The 14,087-nt window shown below is 41.8% G+C and overlaps 1 protein-coding gene across 1 annotated transcript; it reads left to right on the top strand.

Annotated features, from left to right (window-relative positions):
• Positions 1-1,023: 1,023 nt before the first annotated feature.
• Positions 1,024-11,308, top strand: ccdc3a (coiled-coil domain containing 3a). Its single transcript, XM_003455714.4, has 3 exons — positions 1,024-1,877; positions 2,603-2,780; positions 9,294-11,308. The coding sequence occupies exons 1-3, from the start codon at positions 1,483-1,485 to the stop codon at positions 9,597-9,599; spliced, it is 879 nt and encodes a 292-aa protein (XP_003455762.1). The 5' UTR covers positions 1,024-1,482; the 3' UTR covers positions 9,600-11,308.
• Positions 11,309-14,087: the final 2,779 nt, after the last annotated feature.

Here is a 14,087-nt window from a genome sequence, read left to right as displayed (position 1 = left end):
TGTAGTAGAATACAATGGAATGTCCGAGAAACACCATTTCTGCTCTTGTTTGTGCAGCTACAGCTATACGTTTATATATACAGTTATACTTACTTTCCACTAGATGGCAGTCTTGTTCCAGAACAATCTTGCACGCGTACTTACTGATGTTCATGTTCAGGTTAGTTTAAAGCAATCAGATATGGTCACTGTACTTACTGGAGGCTGAGCCTAGAACTGTATGGAAAACTATAGTTGAGGAACTGAAAGTGATTATTCATCTCTACTATGATCTTATGTGGGCTATTCTTAATAAAATATTTTAGGTATTGTGAAATGTAATCACATTATTGGTGCATCTTTACAGTCACTTAGAATCTCAGGTAAAAAAAAAAAGAGAGAGAGAGAGAGAGAAAGAGAGAGAGGATCCCTGGAGAATTTTAAGCCTATTGTCTTCCATGGGATTTCCCCTAAGTGCTTTAAAACTCCCAGTGATCCTTGTCTAGGAGCCACTGGACCCCTGTCAAGGTCCTGTGCAAGTCTCCCGTTTGGGTCACCCACAATAGGTAGCCAAAATTAAAGATTTGTACTCAGAAAGAATGTTGGGACTCACACAACACGCCACGCTAAGTTCCCAGAATAGCGCTTGAATAACCTAAAAGAAGCATTATACCCCCAGGGTGTTGTAAAACAAATTCGAGGTACCCTGGAGCCCAGTGGAAACATCAGCAGCACCCCTTGGACCCATTCAAATTCCTCTCAGATCCTTTGATTTATCTTCCATGGAACTTCCTCCAACCAAACCCTGGCTCCCGTGATACCCTCTCCCACCACAGTAATTGTCCCTTTATAATCACGTTTAACGCGTTCACATGCCGAATGGAAGAAATCGATTCCTCGAGGAAGTATTCGTTTCATAAAGCTACGCGTTTTGTGAAGAACCTGGAATATATTTGAAATAATAATCTTTTTCATCGAAAGAGTTTTATACATCATGTGGGTTATAATATTATGTCTGAGGTCAACAGGTTCAAAACCTCAGGTTCATCACCTTTTCATCAGGCAAAATACCACCTCAACGCATCGACCACCCCTCATGGAATCTCTAAATATCAAAGCAGCGCACGAGTCCTTGAAGGCATCACCATCGCTCTGTTTAAACCTCTCCTCCTCCAAGCAGAAGAACGGATGGAGCTGCAGGTTGGAGCAGTTAGTCTTTGCACATTCATATTAATCCGATTTTATTCTTTCCAAAAGTCTTCAGACGATTGAAGTTAGTTTGAGTTTGCGTTAATGCTCAAAAAGTCTGAAAAATTCTTTTTTTGTGATTTAGCATCATCAAGTGGTTGAGCTAAACACACGTCCATAACTTTTGCAAAAGCAACCAGATTTGTTTACTTTCGGCAACTTGGCTGAGTCTCCTGGAAACAGTTAGGACAAAAAGAGAGAATCATCAACACAGACTTTACGAGGTGCCAGATAAGACTTTGTAGACTTTTCGGGATGTTTCCCACGACTATCCTCCTCGCAACGCTCTGCGTTTTTGCCTTTACGCGTGGCTGCCAGCTCCCCTCGGAGTGGCGGCCGCTGAGCGAAGGCTGCCGGGCGGAACTGGCGGAGATCATCGTGTATGCCCGGGTCCTGGCAATCCACCGGGAGCCGGTGGGCGTTGGAGTGGGGAGTCTGTACAACTCCCTGCCCTTCGGGTTCGGATACGGGTACGAGGGCGCAGAGGAAGGGCTGCTGTACTCTGCAGAGGTGGAGCTGCTGTGTGACCAAGCCTGGGGCAGCATGCTGGAGGTACCCTCTGGATCCAGGCTCAACCTGACCGGGCTTGGTTACCTGTCCTGTCAGTCCCACACCGTGATGGAGAACTACTCCTATTTCTTTTTCCTCAGGTGAGGCAGAAAAAAACAGTCACTTTTTATTTCTAAAATTTAATTTGATATATTTTTTGGTTTTATCTTTTGCAAAAAATAAAACCAAAAACAAACCAAAAAATAACCCATAATTAAATACTATTTCAGCTTCACCTGAATTTATCCCAACTTTCAAATCTATTATTGTTGCAACATATATGAAAGAGCACCTTTAAATTAACACTGTTTGTATGTAAATAGTCAAAGCGGTAAAACAGATGAATAAATACCACTTTGAAGGACTGCCACTTTTGGCTTTGGCCTTCATCAAGACTTTTTATTACTCTACACCTATCAGCTATAAATTGGAGTTATTAGCAAATGATCAGTTTATCAGCCAAACAGATTATGACCTCATTATGTATTTCTGTTCTGTATTCTGGCTGTTAAAGCAGACCTACTAGTTAGTTTCTTATAATATATAATACATTGGTGGATGATCATATTGAAAATGGCAAAAGTTTAAAATAACAAGATCAGTAGATTTCCAAATAATTCCTCAGAAGCAAATAGCCAGGGTTCAGAATGCTATTTCTAATAAATTTCTAACATGAATACTCATTATTATTTTGATTTGTGAATCATGCAAAGCTTCTCCGGTACAATCCAAGAACAAAAATATACTGGAAAGGAGCAGAGTGCATTCTTTTTAAATGCAGATTCAAATGTGCTGCTTACAGTTGTCCCCTTCATCTCCTCTGTAGGATGGATGAGAACTACAGCATCCGACCTCACGGGGTCAACTTCCAAGATGCCATCTTTGCTGACACAATTGAGAACAGGCGCACGTTCTCCAGTCTGTTCCAGTTCTCCAACTGCACTCAGGGGAGCCAACCATTCCAGACTTTCAGCCCCGAGTGGGACACGCAGGAAGACAGCAGGGTAAAGCATCACATAGTTAGCCTGTTAAAGTGTCCTACATGAAAAAGAGAAACCAGATGTTTACGATTAAACTAACAATTGCAATCTATAATAAAAAGCTTCATTATCTTCTTAGAAGAATAACGTTAGAAATGTTGGTGGGGCTTTGCTGACATTGCAAACAAACACAAAACTATCTTGTTGTCACGGAGATAACAAAGAGTCCATGGAAATATCAGGGAGCAAACGTGTGTTATTTTTTTTATTGCCTTTATATATCTATATTATATATCAGATCATGGTTGTTCCCAACCAATTAATTACATTGATCTCAGCTTGTTATTTGTAAAAAGTACACCTGTCCAGAGAATCACTTTCTTCCATTCCAACCTCTCCACCACTGTGAGCAAGAGCAAAGAGCTGTGAGAAGATGTCATTGAAACCAAAATCAAGCTCTCTTGCTTGACCCGCCATGTTTGTAGAAAAAATGCTGATTATAACCCAAAAAACACCATCTCCACAGTCATGCATTGGTGCTGTTTTTCTGCTAAGGGTACATGATGACCTAACATATATTAAGTGGCGAATGGACAGGACCACGTACCTTAAAATCTTGGATGAAAAATCTCCTTCCCTCAGACAGAACACTGAAAATGGGTCATGGATGGGTCTTCCAGCATGACAATGACCTGAAACATACTACCAAAGCAACAAAGGAGTGGCTAAAGAAGAAGCACATTAAGGTCATGAAGTGGCCTAGCCAGTCTCCAGACCTCAGTCCTATAGAAAATCTGTGGAAGGACTTGAAGCTTCGAGTTACTAAGCAACTGCCAAGAAGTCTAAAGGATTGTGAGAGTTTCTGTAAAGAGGAGTGGTCCAAGATTCCTCCTGAGATGTGTGCAAACCTGATGACCAACTACAGGAAACACCTTACTGCTGTGTTGCCATCAAGGGCTTCTCCACCAAGTAGTAAGTCATGGTTATCTAAGGATCAAATACTTATTTCACTCACTGACATGTAAATCAACTTTTGTAACTTTTATGTCATGTGTTTTTGTTTGATATTTTGAATGCTTGTTTTGAACATAGCTAAAGGTTTGAAAAATTATGTCACTGTATAAATAGTAGCTAATTCCCAAAATCACAAGCCTCAGATGGCTCTAAGGGCTCCATTCCCAACTGTTTTTTCCCAAACTGGCAATGAATCAACCGCTGTAGCTGAACTATGTGTACGAGCAGAGGGAGGTCTTGGTTTGTGTGTGTGGACACCTAATAATGAGCTGAGTTGTGAGTCCGTTGACAGGAATGTGGGAAAGAAAGATCAGTCAAACTACCCTCTGGCACTGTGCAGAGCTGCACACACAAATAGCCACACAAAATGGATTAATTCTCAGAAGGATAACAAAAATGCCCACATGCACCAACACACAAAAATCAATTGTACTCTTAATAAAGTTTTAATATGTGATTGGCCCGACGTTATCACGTCCCAACCTGTTGCAGATCAAAGCAAACTGATGAGTCGAGGTCCGTCCAGGTTGCACCTCAGACGTATCGGATACTGTCCGTGCACCCCGGGGTCAAAGATGAAATAGCAGAGATCCACAGCTTTGACACCATCAGCTTGAAGGCATGTCAGTCTGCAGCTTTGATCTGTATCAGCATGAAGCAACATATCACGCTGACCTCGGACCAGAGATAAGCTGAAGCCTGTGAAGGGAGCTTTGCTGCTGGGATTCAGACATTCATTATCACATCTGCTCTGACTGATCTAAGCAGCTTGCACCTCAAACAAGACGGGACACGGCAGCTGGAGACAAACTTACGACACGTCTTTGCTTTTATTTTGAAAAGGTACAGCTGAGTGGTTGCTGAATAGTTTTTGTGACACACAAAGAAGAGCCCCTCACTTTGGTGTTTTGATGATGATGAAGAGCACAGCAAACCTGGTGCCCTGTGGATGAAGGCAACACCACACCCTGGAAGAAAGAACGTCCTTCAGGATGCTTCATGGAGGGATAAAGATAATCAATTAAAACCTGATTTATGGTGACACTTCACTCTTTGGCAAAGGTGACACTGATATGCACTTAATATGCTCATTCGTTTCAAGTATTCCTTCATATCATAACTGATTTTTTTCTGTCTCAGTGTTTTGGGTGTGGGTTTTGTTTTCCTTGCATGATTTGGAAATAATGGAGATGGAAATAAGCACAATAGATCCCTTTTAAAGTCAATGCGATTTGCAGACAGTGTCTCTATTAGAATCATTTAATACATCCAGTGGACCGTGGAGCATTACGTGGATCTTCATTAAAGAAGCTGAAGTTTTCAGACGCTTGTATCCATTTATTGCACTCGTTATCATCATCTTAACACTCTGAAGGATGTTGTGCCTCATTCCTGGCTAACTTTTTCTCCACTGCCTGCAGCATTCACAGCTGATCTCTTCAGCTTTAAATAATCTCACTGCTAATTTAGCCACGGCATTATTTAAGAGCAAAGAATTTAACTGTGTTTGTTTCTGTTCTGGTTCAACTACAGGATCTAGCCTCTGAATTAAGGGGTCATAGTTCAGGCAAACAGGGGTTAAAGGTGCTGTTATTGTAGAGGAGGATTCACATGCTCCTCTACAATAACCTTTAGGCAAGGCAGGACAAAACAGGTGTTTTGTTTGGGAATGTATATGAAGACGTACAAAATGGGGAAAGAAATGTCTCTCTACTTTCTCTTTTTATCCTTCTTTAATCTAATAGCCAAGAACCAAGCCTATTAATACTTTTATTATCTAAAGTTAGCTTCCCTTCTTGCATCACTCTCTGTGCTTTCATCCTTCAGCTGCATTTAAAGACAAAAACATCCCTAAAATCAGAGCTGGGAGGTGGTTTGCTTCTGATTTCAGCTTTGTGGGAACCAGATGCCCCACCAGAAGGATAGACAGGAGACTTCCTTCACTGCACTTTTCCTGCCAAAACCTTCAATTAGTTTTTGTTCAAAGACTCGTCTTATCAGTAGTGCTCAGAGCCACTTTTACCACAAGCTAGGTCAGACACTCCTGTGGGTTTAATACAAATATAATACATACATATCATATGAGTTCTTTGATTCTTTGACAGGCAGGCAGATGGCTCGAACACTTCCTAATCACTTCTATATACAGTACATTTTTACTGTGTATGCATACAGAACTGGTTGATTGTACCCACGGTAAGGGAAGGCGGAATTTTGAACCCTCATGCAAACCCCTTTAACAAGTTTCCTGACTCTCATTAACATTTTATGTACGTGCTTACAGAGGGGTAAAAGGGAGTGCCTGTTTCACTCAAGAGTTAGACACTAAAGCTCATAAAGAATACATTATCAGACTGTGTTTTACAGAAATAAAGGAGAAAAGTGCAGAAGCAGAGGAGATATGCCACCCTATGGAGCACCTCTTCACCACCTTTATTTCTTTTCTGCTCTCCGTCTCCCCTTTGTTCCTTTTGTCTCTTCATCACTCTTTCTCTCCATTTTCTAGCCTTCCCTTCCTACGCACACACAGACAATATAAAACCTGCACAAGGAGAGGAGAAAAACCTGGCTTGGCTCTTTGACGCCAGCAGTGGAGCTCTAAAGACACTAACTGTGTGTGAAGGTGTCTGGACATGTGTGGTGTCTGTGCAATTGTGTGGACTCCTGCTGAGATTCTATATAAAGTTAGGGAGAGAAATCAATAAGTCTGCAGAAATAAATGAGCAGTCAGGTCAAGCTGGGCGCAGACAAAAACACCTCTAAATTCTTTCAAACATGATTACAGCCTTTGGGGTATTTTGTGTTTTCTTTTCCACTTTTGCTTCTTTTCCTTCCATATTTGACATTGTGTCATTTTTTTTAGTCAAACAAATGAGTTAAAAAAAATCAATTTACATAAATTCCTCAAGTTTGCTCCAGAGCAAAATGTTCTAAAAGCAAGTTTGGCATTGAGAGAACTGGGCTGGATTGCCTGTGGTGTCACAGTGCAAAGTATTCCAGTGACATTAAACTTACTATCATTAGGTTTGCATGGCTGATTTAATTTCTCTGACCTTCCTACATTTGCTCCAGTTATGAGTTCTAAACCCCCAAAACCTACAAATGTGGGATACACATGTTAAACACAGGACAAAGTCTGAGCACCACATTTTCTTCACATTCCTTCTCCAGAGTTACCAAACACCTTCACCTGCTTCACTGTTTGCAACAGTGAAGCAGGTGTTACAGACAGAATGGTCAGCAAACACAACTTCACAAAAAAAAAAATCATTATCGCAATGAAGACAGAGTCACTGACAGGTCAGATTTGCAAGACTTTTCAGTGATGACTGTGATCAGAGTAAGAGCTACTTTCAGCTGTTTGCAGAAGTCTTTCTTCAGAGTTTATTGCATATCTTCAGCATCAGACAGCAGCAGGGTGAGTCCATTAGTGTTTTGCAGCCCAGCATCACTAATTACTTGTGACAAAAGATCTCTAACACCGAGTTGCGATTGATCAGAATCTAATGACAAACATCAGTGTGTCCTTCAGTCAAGTTAGCTCTCACACAGATTTAAAAATCTTCTGATCTGTTCATTTAAGTTTACACAAGCTTGCATGTATGCTTTCTAATAACTACACATAAGATAATTATAAACCAAACTACCAAAATATATCCACCATGTTAAGAAATCTCTGACTTCATGTTATTTCCAGTTAGGCAGTGTTTCATTATGACATCACTGTTAAGATGTGGTACCTGCACTGATGAGCCAAAATGTCAGACTGAATCAGAACAGACTGAAGGGTCACATGTGACCCGACCTGAAGGAAACTGCAACATAGGGCGATCAGTCATTGTAGTCATTTTAGACCATTGTTGCTGTAAATGTTAATTGTTAAATAAATAGAGTTTTGAACAAACTAAGAGGACATCCCCATAGTTTCTTGCCTCCCTTTACTGACTTTCGTATACTGAAGAACCTGAATGTTTCTGTGTTCTGTCTTTCTTCACTGTGGACCTTTGTGCATTCAGTTGTCGTCACATGTCCTCTAAATACTGTTTATACAGATGACGCTAAACAGCAAGCAGGTGTGACCCGGATGTTTTGGCAGGTGGTGTGCGTTTGTGTGTCAGTGTGTGTGCTTGATGCATCCCACTGTGAAATTTCCTAAGAGAACTGAACAAGCAAGGCTTCAAACTGTTAAAAAAAAAGAATATGAATTTGACTTCAGTCTTAGTGAACAGGAAGAAATGCATGAAATATTTTCTCACCCTAGTGGATTATATCCATGCAGAGGGATTTGGTTTTATTCACATGGGTTTCTACCTTTACACTGATAAGAAGGTAAATGAAATTTTATTGCTTGCTAGTACTACAAACAACATGATTTTGTAGTCTGTGCATACAGTGCAGTATCACCATATGGTAACATTGTCCTCATAAGATTATCATCATCAGTCTCAGTATGAACTATTTAAACTCTAAAATGAAGTTCAAATGTAAAGTTTTTTTTGTTTGTTTGTTTTATTTTGGTGTATTGTATTGCTGCACTAATTCCAAAAAAGCTAGTATGCCATATAAAATGTAAATACAAATAGACCCAAAGGTCAAACAACTGGTCTTCTCTGTTCCCAGACTTTTATGGACCATTGTTAAAAGAAGAGGGAATGCTACACCTTGGTAAACATGACCACCCTCCCACTAATACCATTTTTGAGGAGGCTTACACTAAGAGGCTTTTTCAGTTTGTAGTCTTTAGTCTAAGCTAAATATTAAGCTAAAGTCCCTCCAGTTTTAGCTAACAGACACAACAGTAATGTCTTCTCAGTATTTATTAAACAGTTTAAGACAATTTTCAGCAACTGTTTTCCAAAAAAATGGCACACTGCAGTATATGCCTAAACCATACAACTGTCCATTTTTGCGACCCTTGGTACCACAGTACAAAACAGCAAGCTAAAAGAACAGGGGCTTGGCCTTAACCTCGACTGTGGTCATTTGAGTATGTATGCAGAGTGAGACAGATGTACAGTACATACCTTTAGTTTAGAATATTTTTGAGTTTGTATATGTTCCTTGTGATGAAGTGCGCCCATAAACAGAAGAAACCAAACCATACATTCCCACTGGGACATCAACAGTCGTTACCCTTGTTAACCAAGGTCAGCTCTCTTCCATCAAGAACATGCAACATTAGGGTCCCAGAGACATCAAAATATGTGACCCTTGCATAGGGATGACAGGTCAATAGTACATTTATATTACACAGGCACCCAAACACACATGTGTTTTTGAAATGGGAGTAGAAGCCTATGAAAAAGTAAATAAGACTTCTTGCTTAGCATGTTAGGCTTGTTACAGGATAAACAACATGCACAGGAGAGAAAACACACACACGACATGTAGAGCTCCCACTCTACACATCTAGCCGATGAGATAGCAGCTGGAAGTCTACAACAGTTTGTTAGACACTTAAGACAACAAGCTTTCTCGTATGCTAACTAACACCACCATCTTCTCTTTCTTCCTCATCCCCAGCTGCTGTGTTCCTCAGTGCAGGCTGCACTGTTTGAGGAGGAGGAACGAGGCCGGAAGTTGCAGGAGCGGTTGGCTGCAGCAGAGAGGAGGAACCGGCAGCTGAAGGAGCGAGTTCGCAAGGTGAAGCGTTCCTTGAGGAACGCCCGCAAAGCTGCACGCAAGGCCGAGCAGCAGGCACAGGAGCTACAGCAGAGGCTAAAAGCTTCAGAGAGAATGGTGGGACATCACCTCAACACTATAACACAGAAGGAGCCTCCACTCGGGGGTTACACAAGTGCAGCGATACGTCACGGGATGCAACTTTAACTCGTATAAGTGCCACTCACCTGGACTGCAGAGTGGTTGTAGATCTGGAGAGACTGCTGGGCGGTCTCTCTGCAAGGGATGGACAAGTGTCACTTACGAGTAAAAACACTTTAAAAGCAATACTCTTCACAGTTGTCGTGTAAATTAACTGCTATCCCTTTTCTTTCTACCTGGAACTCCTGTAATAAACTGTGGATAAGCGTGATTCCCACTTATCTGATAAAGAAAACGGTTTTCTGAATGAGAATCTAACATGTTTCTTTTCCCACTGATTCCTTCTTTGGTTGTTCAGCTCTGCTGCGTTAATGAGTGGATTCAGTGGCAGAGCTGTGCTCATCTCAAGATGTTGTCTTGCTCTGCTCTGACACTAAGAGCAGCTGTGAGCAATAGTAACAGCCACAGTGGGAGCTTATTGGGATGTGAAGGATAATTAGTTCTCTTTGCCTTTTAGGTGTTAATTAAAACACAGTTATGATTTTCACAAGGCACCACTTTTACCTCAGTGGAAAAAACCTGCACCGGGTCACCAGTGAAATATTTAGGGATAGAGTTAGGTTGCTTTTAAGTTTCATGCCATAATGCCAGATAGATAAGTTTCACAAGCTATAGGAGGTGTCAGCTTTCCAATAAAGTTTATAACAAGGATTTTGGCCTCACAGTTTCTCTGTTATAAGATCTGCAAATGCCAAATACTGAATAGTACATATGAAAGGGTGCATGTAAATTAATAGTCAAATAAAAGTTCTTCACTATTTGATCAATCAATCAATCAATCAATCAATGAAAGCCCTGCATTACACTGACAACCTGTCCAGGCTCTTGCACAATGGTAGCTGAGATAGGCTCCAGCTGATTCATGGAGGGCAATGCTATATTCTGTAAATGTGGTAACAGTTACTTACATATTTTCTGATCATAATGAAAACATTAGGATCATTTTGAAGTCAGGTAAACTTTTGAAATTGGGAGAGCAATTTTAAAAACAAAGCAAAAAGTAAAGAACTCTACATATTTGGATACCAATTGGGTTTGAGGTCAGTCCTCATAAGATGACAGCTGATGGTTTCGAGAAGCACTTTGGCAAATAGATTTGTTCTTCACAGGGACCTGCATGCATTCAAAGCATGCTCAAAGTTCACTGATCAATACTACAAGGACTACAAATAGACTACAGCCAGAAAGCTGACATAAAAAAACCTTACAGATTCTGTGTGTAAATAAGCAAATAACTTCAAATAACTTCAAATTCTCAATTTTCCACTGCATTGACCAGCTAGTCCCAAACTTTGTGTGCATGCTGTTTTCACCTGCATAGGTATGCATACAGCACATTTTCAAAGCTGCTGCTTGAAAACAGCTCCTTGTTGCTTCTACACGCAGCTGCCAGTGATGCTGATGAGAACAATTAGACTGAAATGAAACATTAGAGTTGAAGCCTGGAAAAATGAACTAACCGACAGCTTCAGTTGTCAGTGTATCAGTTTTTATAAAAAAATATATGATCACGGCTGAGTGACGCAATAAGGTACAGCTCGTCCAATATCAGTAATGCTATGATAAATCAATTCTCGGATTTCTGAGAGAAGGCTCATTTATTTTTAATTCAAGTTAAAGTCTGTACACACAGCTAGCTTGTGAATATTTTTGTATGAATGATTTTTCTGTATATAAAATTTTATTTTGATGAACTTCAGAGTGGAAGTTTTGAGGGAGAGAAAAAAAAATCTAAATCAAATCACTTTTATTGTCACATCACATGTGCAGGTACACTGGTACAGTACATGTGAGTGAAATTCTTGTGTGCGAGCTTCTCAAGCAACAGAGTTGTGCAAAAATACAATAACGTAAAACAAGCAAAATATAAAAATGGCTAATCTAAAAAGTAATAAATATATGTACAATATATAAAGGTATATACATTACTGAACGTGTGTACTAAATATGTTTTTCTACGTGTGTGTGTGTGTATATATAGTGTGTATATACATGTTTTACAAATGAAATAAAGTAAACAATAAAATAAGATATATAAAATATACAGAGGTTGGTATGTGCAAAACAGTGGCATTAATGTACAGTATGGAGTGCATAATGTTGAAGTTCCAGTAGTGAGGGTGAGGTGTCTATGACGTGTTCAGCAGTCTGATGGCCTGGTGGAAAAAGCTGTCTCTCAGTCTGCTGGTACGGGACTGGATGCTGCAGAACCTCCTTCCTGATGGAAGTAGTCTGAACAGTTTGTGGCTGGGGTGACTGGAGTCCTTGATGATCCTCCCCGCTTTCCTCAGGCACCGCTTCCTGTAGATGTCTTGGAGGGAGGGAAGCTCACCTCCAATTATCCGTTCAGCACACCGCACTACTCTCTGGAGAGCTTTGCGGTTGTAGGCGGTGCTGTTGCCATACCAGGTGGTGATGCATCCAGTGAGGATGCTCTCAATGGCACAGCGATAGAAGGTCCTGAGGATGCGGGGGCTCATGCCGAATCTTTTCAGTCTCCTGAGAAAGAAGAGGCGCTGCTGCGCCTTCTTCACTGTTTTGTCTATGTGTACTGACCACGTAAGATCCTCAGCCAGATGTACACCAAGGAAGCGGAAGCTGCTCACTCTCTCCACAGCGGCGCCGTTGATGGTGATGGGGGTGTGTACTCCTCTGCACCTCCGGAAGTCCACTATCAACTCCTTTGTCTTTGCGACGTTGAGGGTGAGATGGTTGTCTTGACACCAGTGGGTCAGGGCGCTGGACCTCCTCCCTGTAGGCCGTCTCATCACCGTTGGTGATAAGACCCACCACTGTAGTGTCGTCCGCAAACTTCACAATGATGTTGGAGTTGTTAGTGGCCGTGCAGTCGTAGGTGTAGAGTGAGTACAGGAGAGGGCTCAGTACACACCCCTGTGGAGCACCAGTGTTCAGTGTGATGGGGGATGAGGTGGTGCTGCCCAGTCTGACCACTTGGCGTCTGTCAGACAGGAAGTTAAGGATCCAGCTGCAGAGGGAGCTGCTCAGTCCTAGATCCTGCAGTTTCCTGTCCAGCTTCGAGGGAATGATGGTGTTGAATGCTGAGCTGTAATCTACAAACAGCATTCTCACATACGTGTCTCTCTTCTCCAGGTGTGACAGGGCAGCATGGAGTGTCAGGGCTATGGCATCATCAGTGGACCTGTTGTGGCGGTATGCGAACTGTAGAGGGTCCAGTGAGTCGGGTAGTGCAGAGCAGATGAAGTCCCTGACCAGCTTCTCGAAGCATTTGCTCACAATGGGGGTCAGGGCTACAGGTCGCCAGTCGTTTAATGAGGAAATGGTGGAGGATTTGGGTACAGGGACGATGGTGGCCATTTTGAAGCAGGCTGGGACTACAGACAGAGAGAGGGAAAGGTTGAAGATGTGTGTAAACACTCCAGCCAGCTGAGCCGCGCATGACTTGAGGACGCGGCCGGGAATCCCGTCCGGACCAGTAGCTTTGCGTGGGTTCACTCTCCTGAAGTACTTCCGCACATCCTCCTCAGACACAGTGTGCGCACTGACGTCATCCGCGGTGCGCACACTGTCCGGTCTCATGGTGTTCGCTGTGTCGAATCTAGCGTAGAATACATTTAGATCCTCACACAGAGAGGCCGTGGTCTGCGGTGTGCTGGTTTTCCCTCTAGGTCCCCTAGGTCACTAGAGTACAAACAACAATCCCAGCATGAGCAAGCACACACAAACGGTGTGCCAGTTAAGCTCTGCAGCAACACACAAAGAGTGTAAAAAGACGTTAAGGGCAGAGGAGACACTGTATATGTGTGTGTGTCTGGTCCATCAAGTGACTGGAATGTGTTTGTGTGGGCAGCAGTGTTCTGAGCAGCAGGATCTTGCTGAAATATTCCTCTGGAGGGAGGTCATCACATCACGAGACCTCACCGAGTGGAAGGAAAACAAATCACTAAAGCAGGACATATTGAGGGGCAAGCCGGAATGGGATGAAGACGCATGAGAGATCTTTTTCATCAAAAACTGATTCACTGTGTCTGTCTTGATGAAAAGCTTCGTGATGATGAGGTGAAGGAGTTTATCACCTGCAGTGGGCGATTGATGAGATCCTGAAAAAAACAAGCTTAGAAAAGAAAAACGCTCCTTTTTTGTACATCCTGCCAAGAGACTCTTAGGTAGATGAAGTGGCCATTTAAAGTGACTGTGGTTTGATTTCATAAGAAACATGTTGTTTATTAAAGATTTCAAAACATTCTTAAACATTCTTAAACTATTCTTAAACATCTTGCAACTGAGTGGTCAGATTTCAGCTACCAAGAACTCACATACAATTAATTGTTTTACAGCACACATTTTGGTTTGTGATGAGTGGAATTAAAGTGGCGTTGTTCCCTTTAAATGCCCCAGTCGACATATGGGACCTGAGCTTTCTCTGCTATGTTAAAAAAAACGGCAAAACCTTTGGTTTGTAGGTGACCCTGAATCTTCCCTTAGTTATGCTGCAATAGGCATAGGCTGCTGTGG

Source organism: Oreochromis niloticus, linkage group LG17 (genome assembly GCF_001858045.2).
Source record: "Oreochromis niloticus isolate F11D_XX linkage group LG17, O_niloticus_UMD_NMBU, whole genome shotgun sequence".
NCBI classification, from domain to species: Eukaryota; Metazoa; Chordata; class Actinopteri; order Cichliformes; family Cichlidae; genus Oreochromis; species Oreochromis niloticus.
The sequence above is the reverse complement of the archived record's forward strand: the minus strand, read 5'-3'. Positions and strand labels throughout refer to the sequence as shown.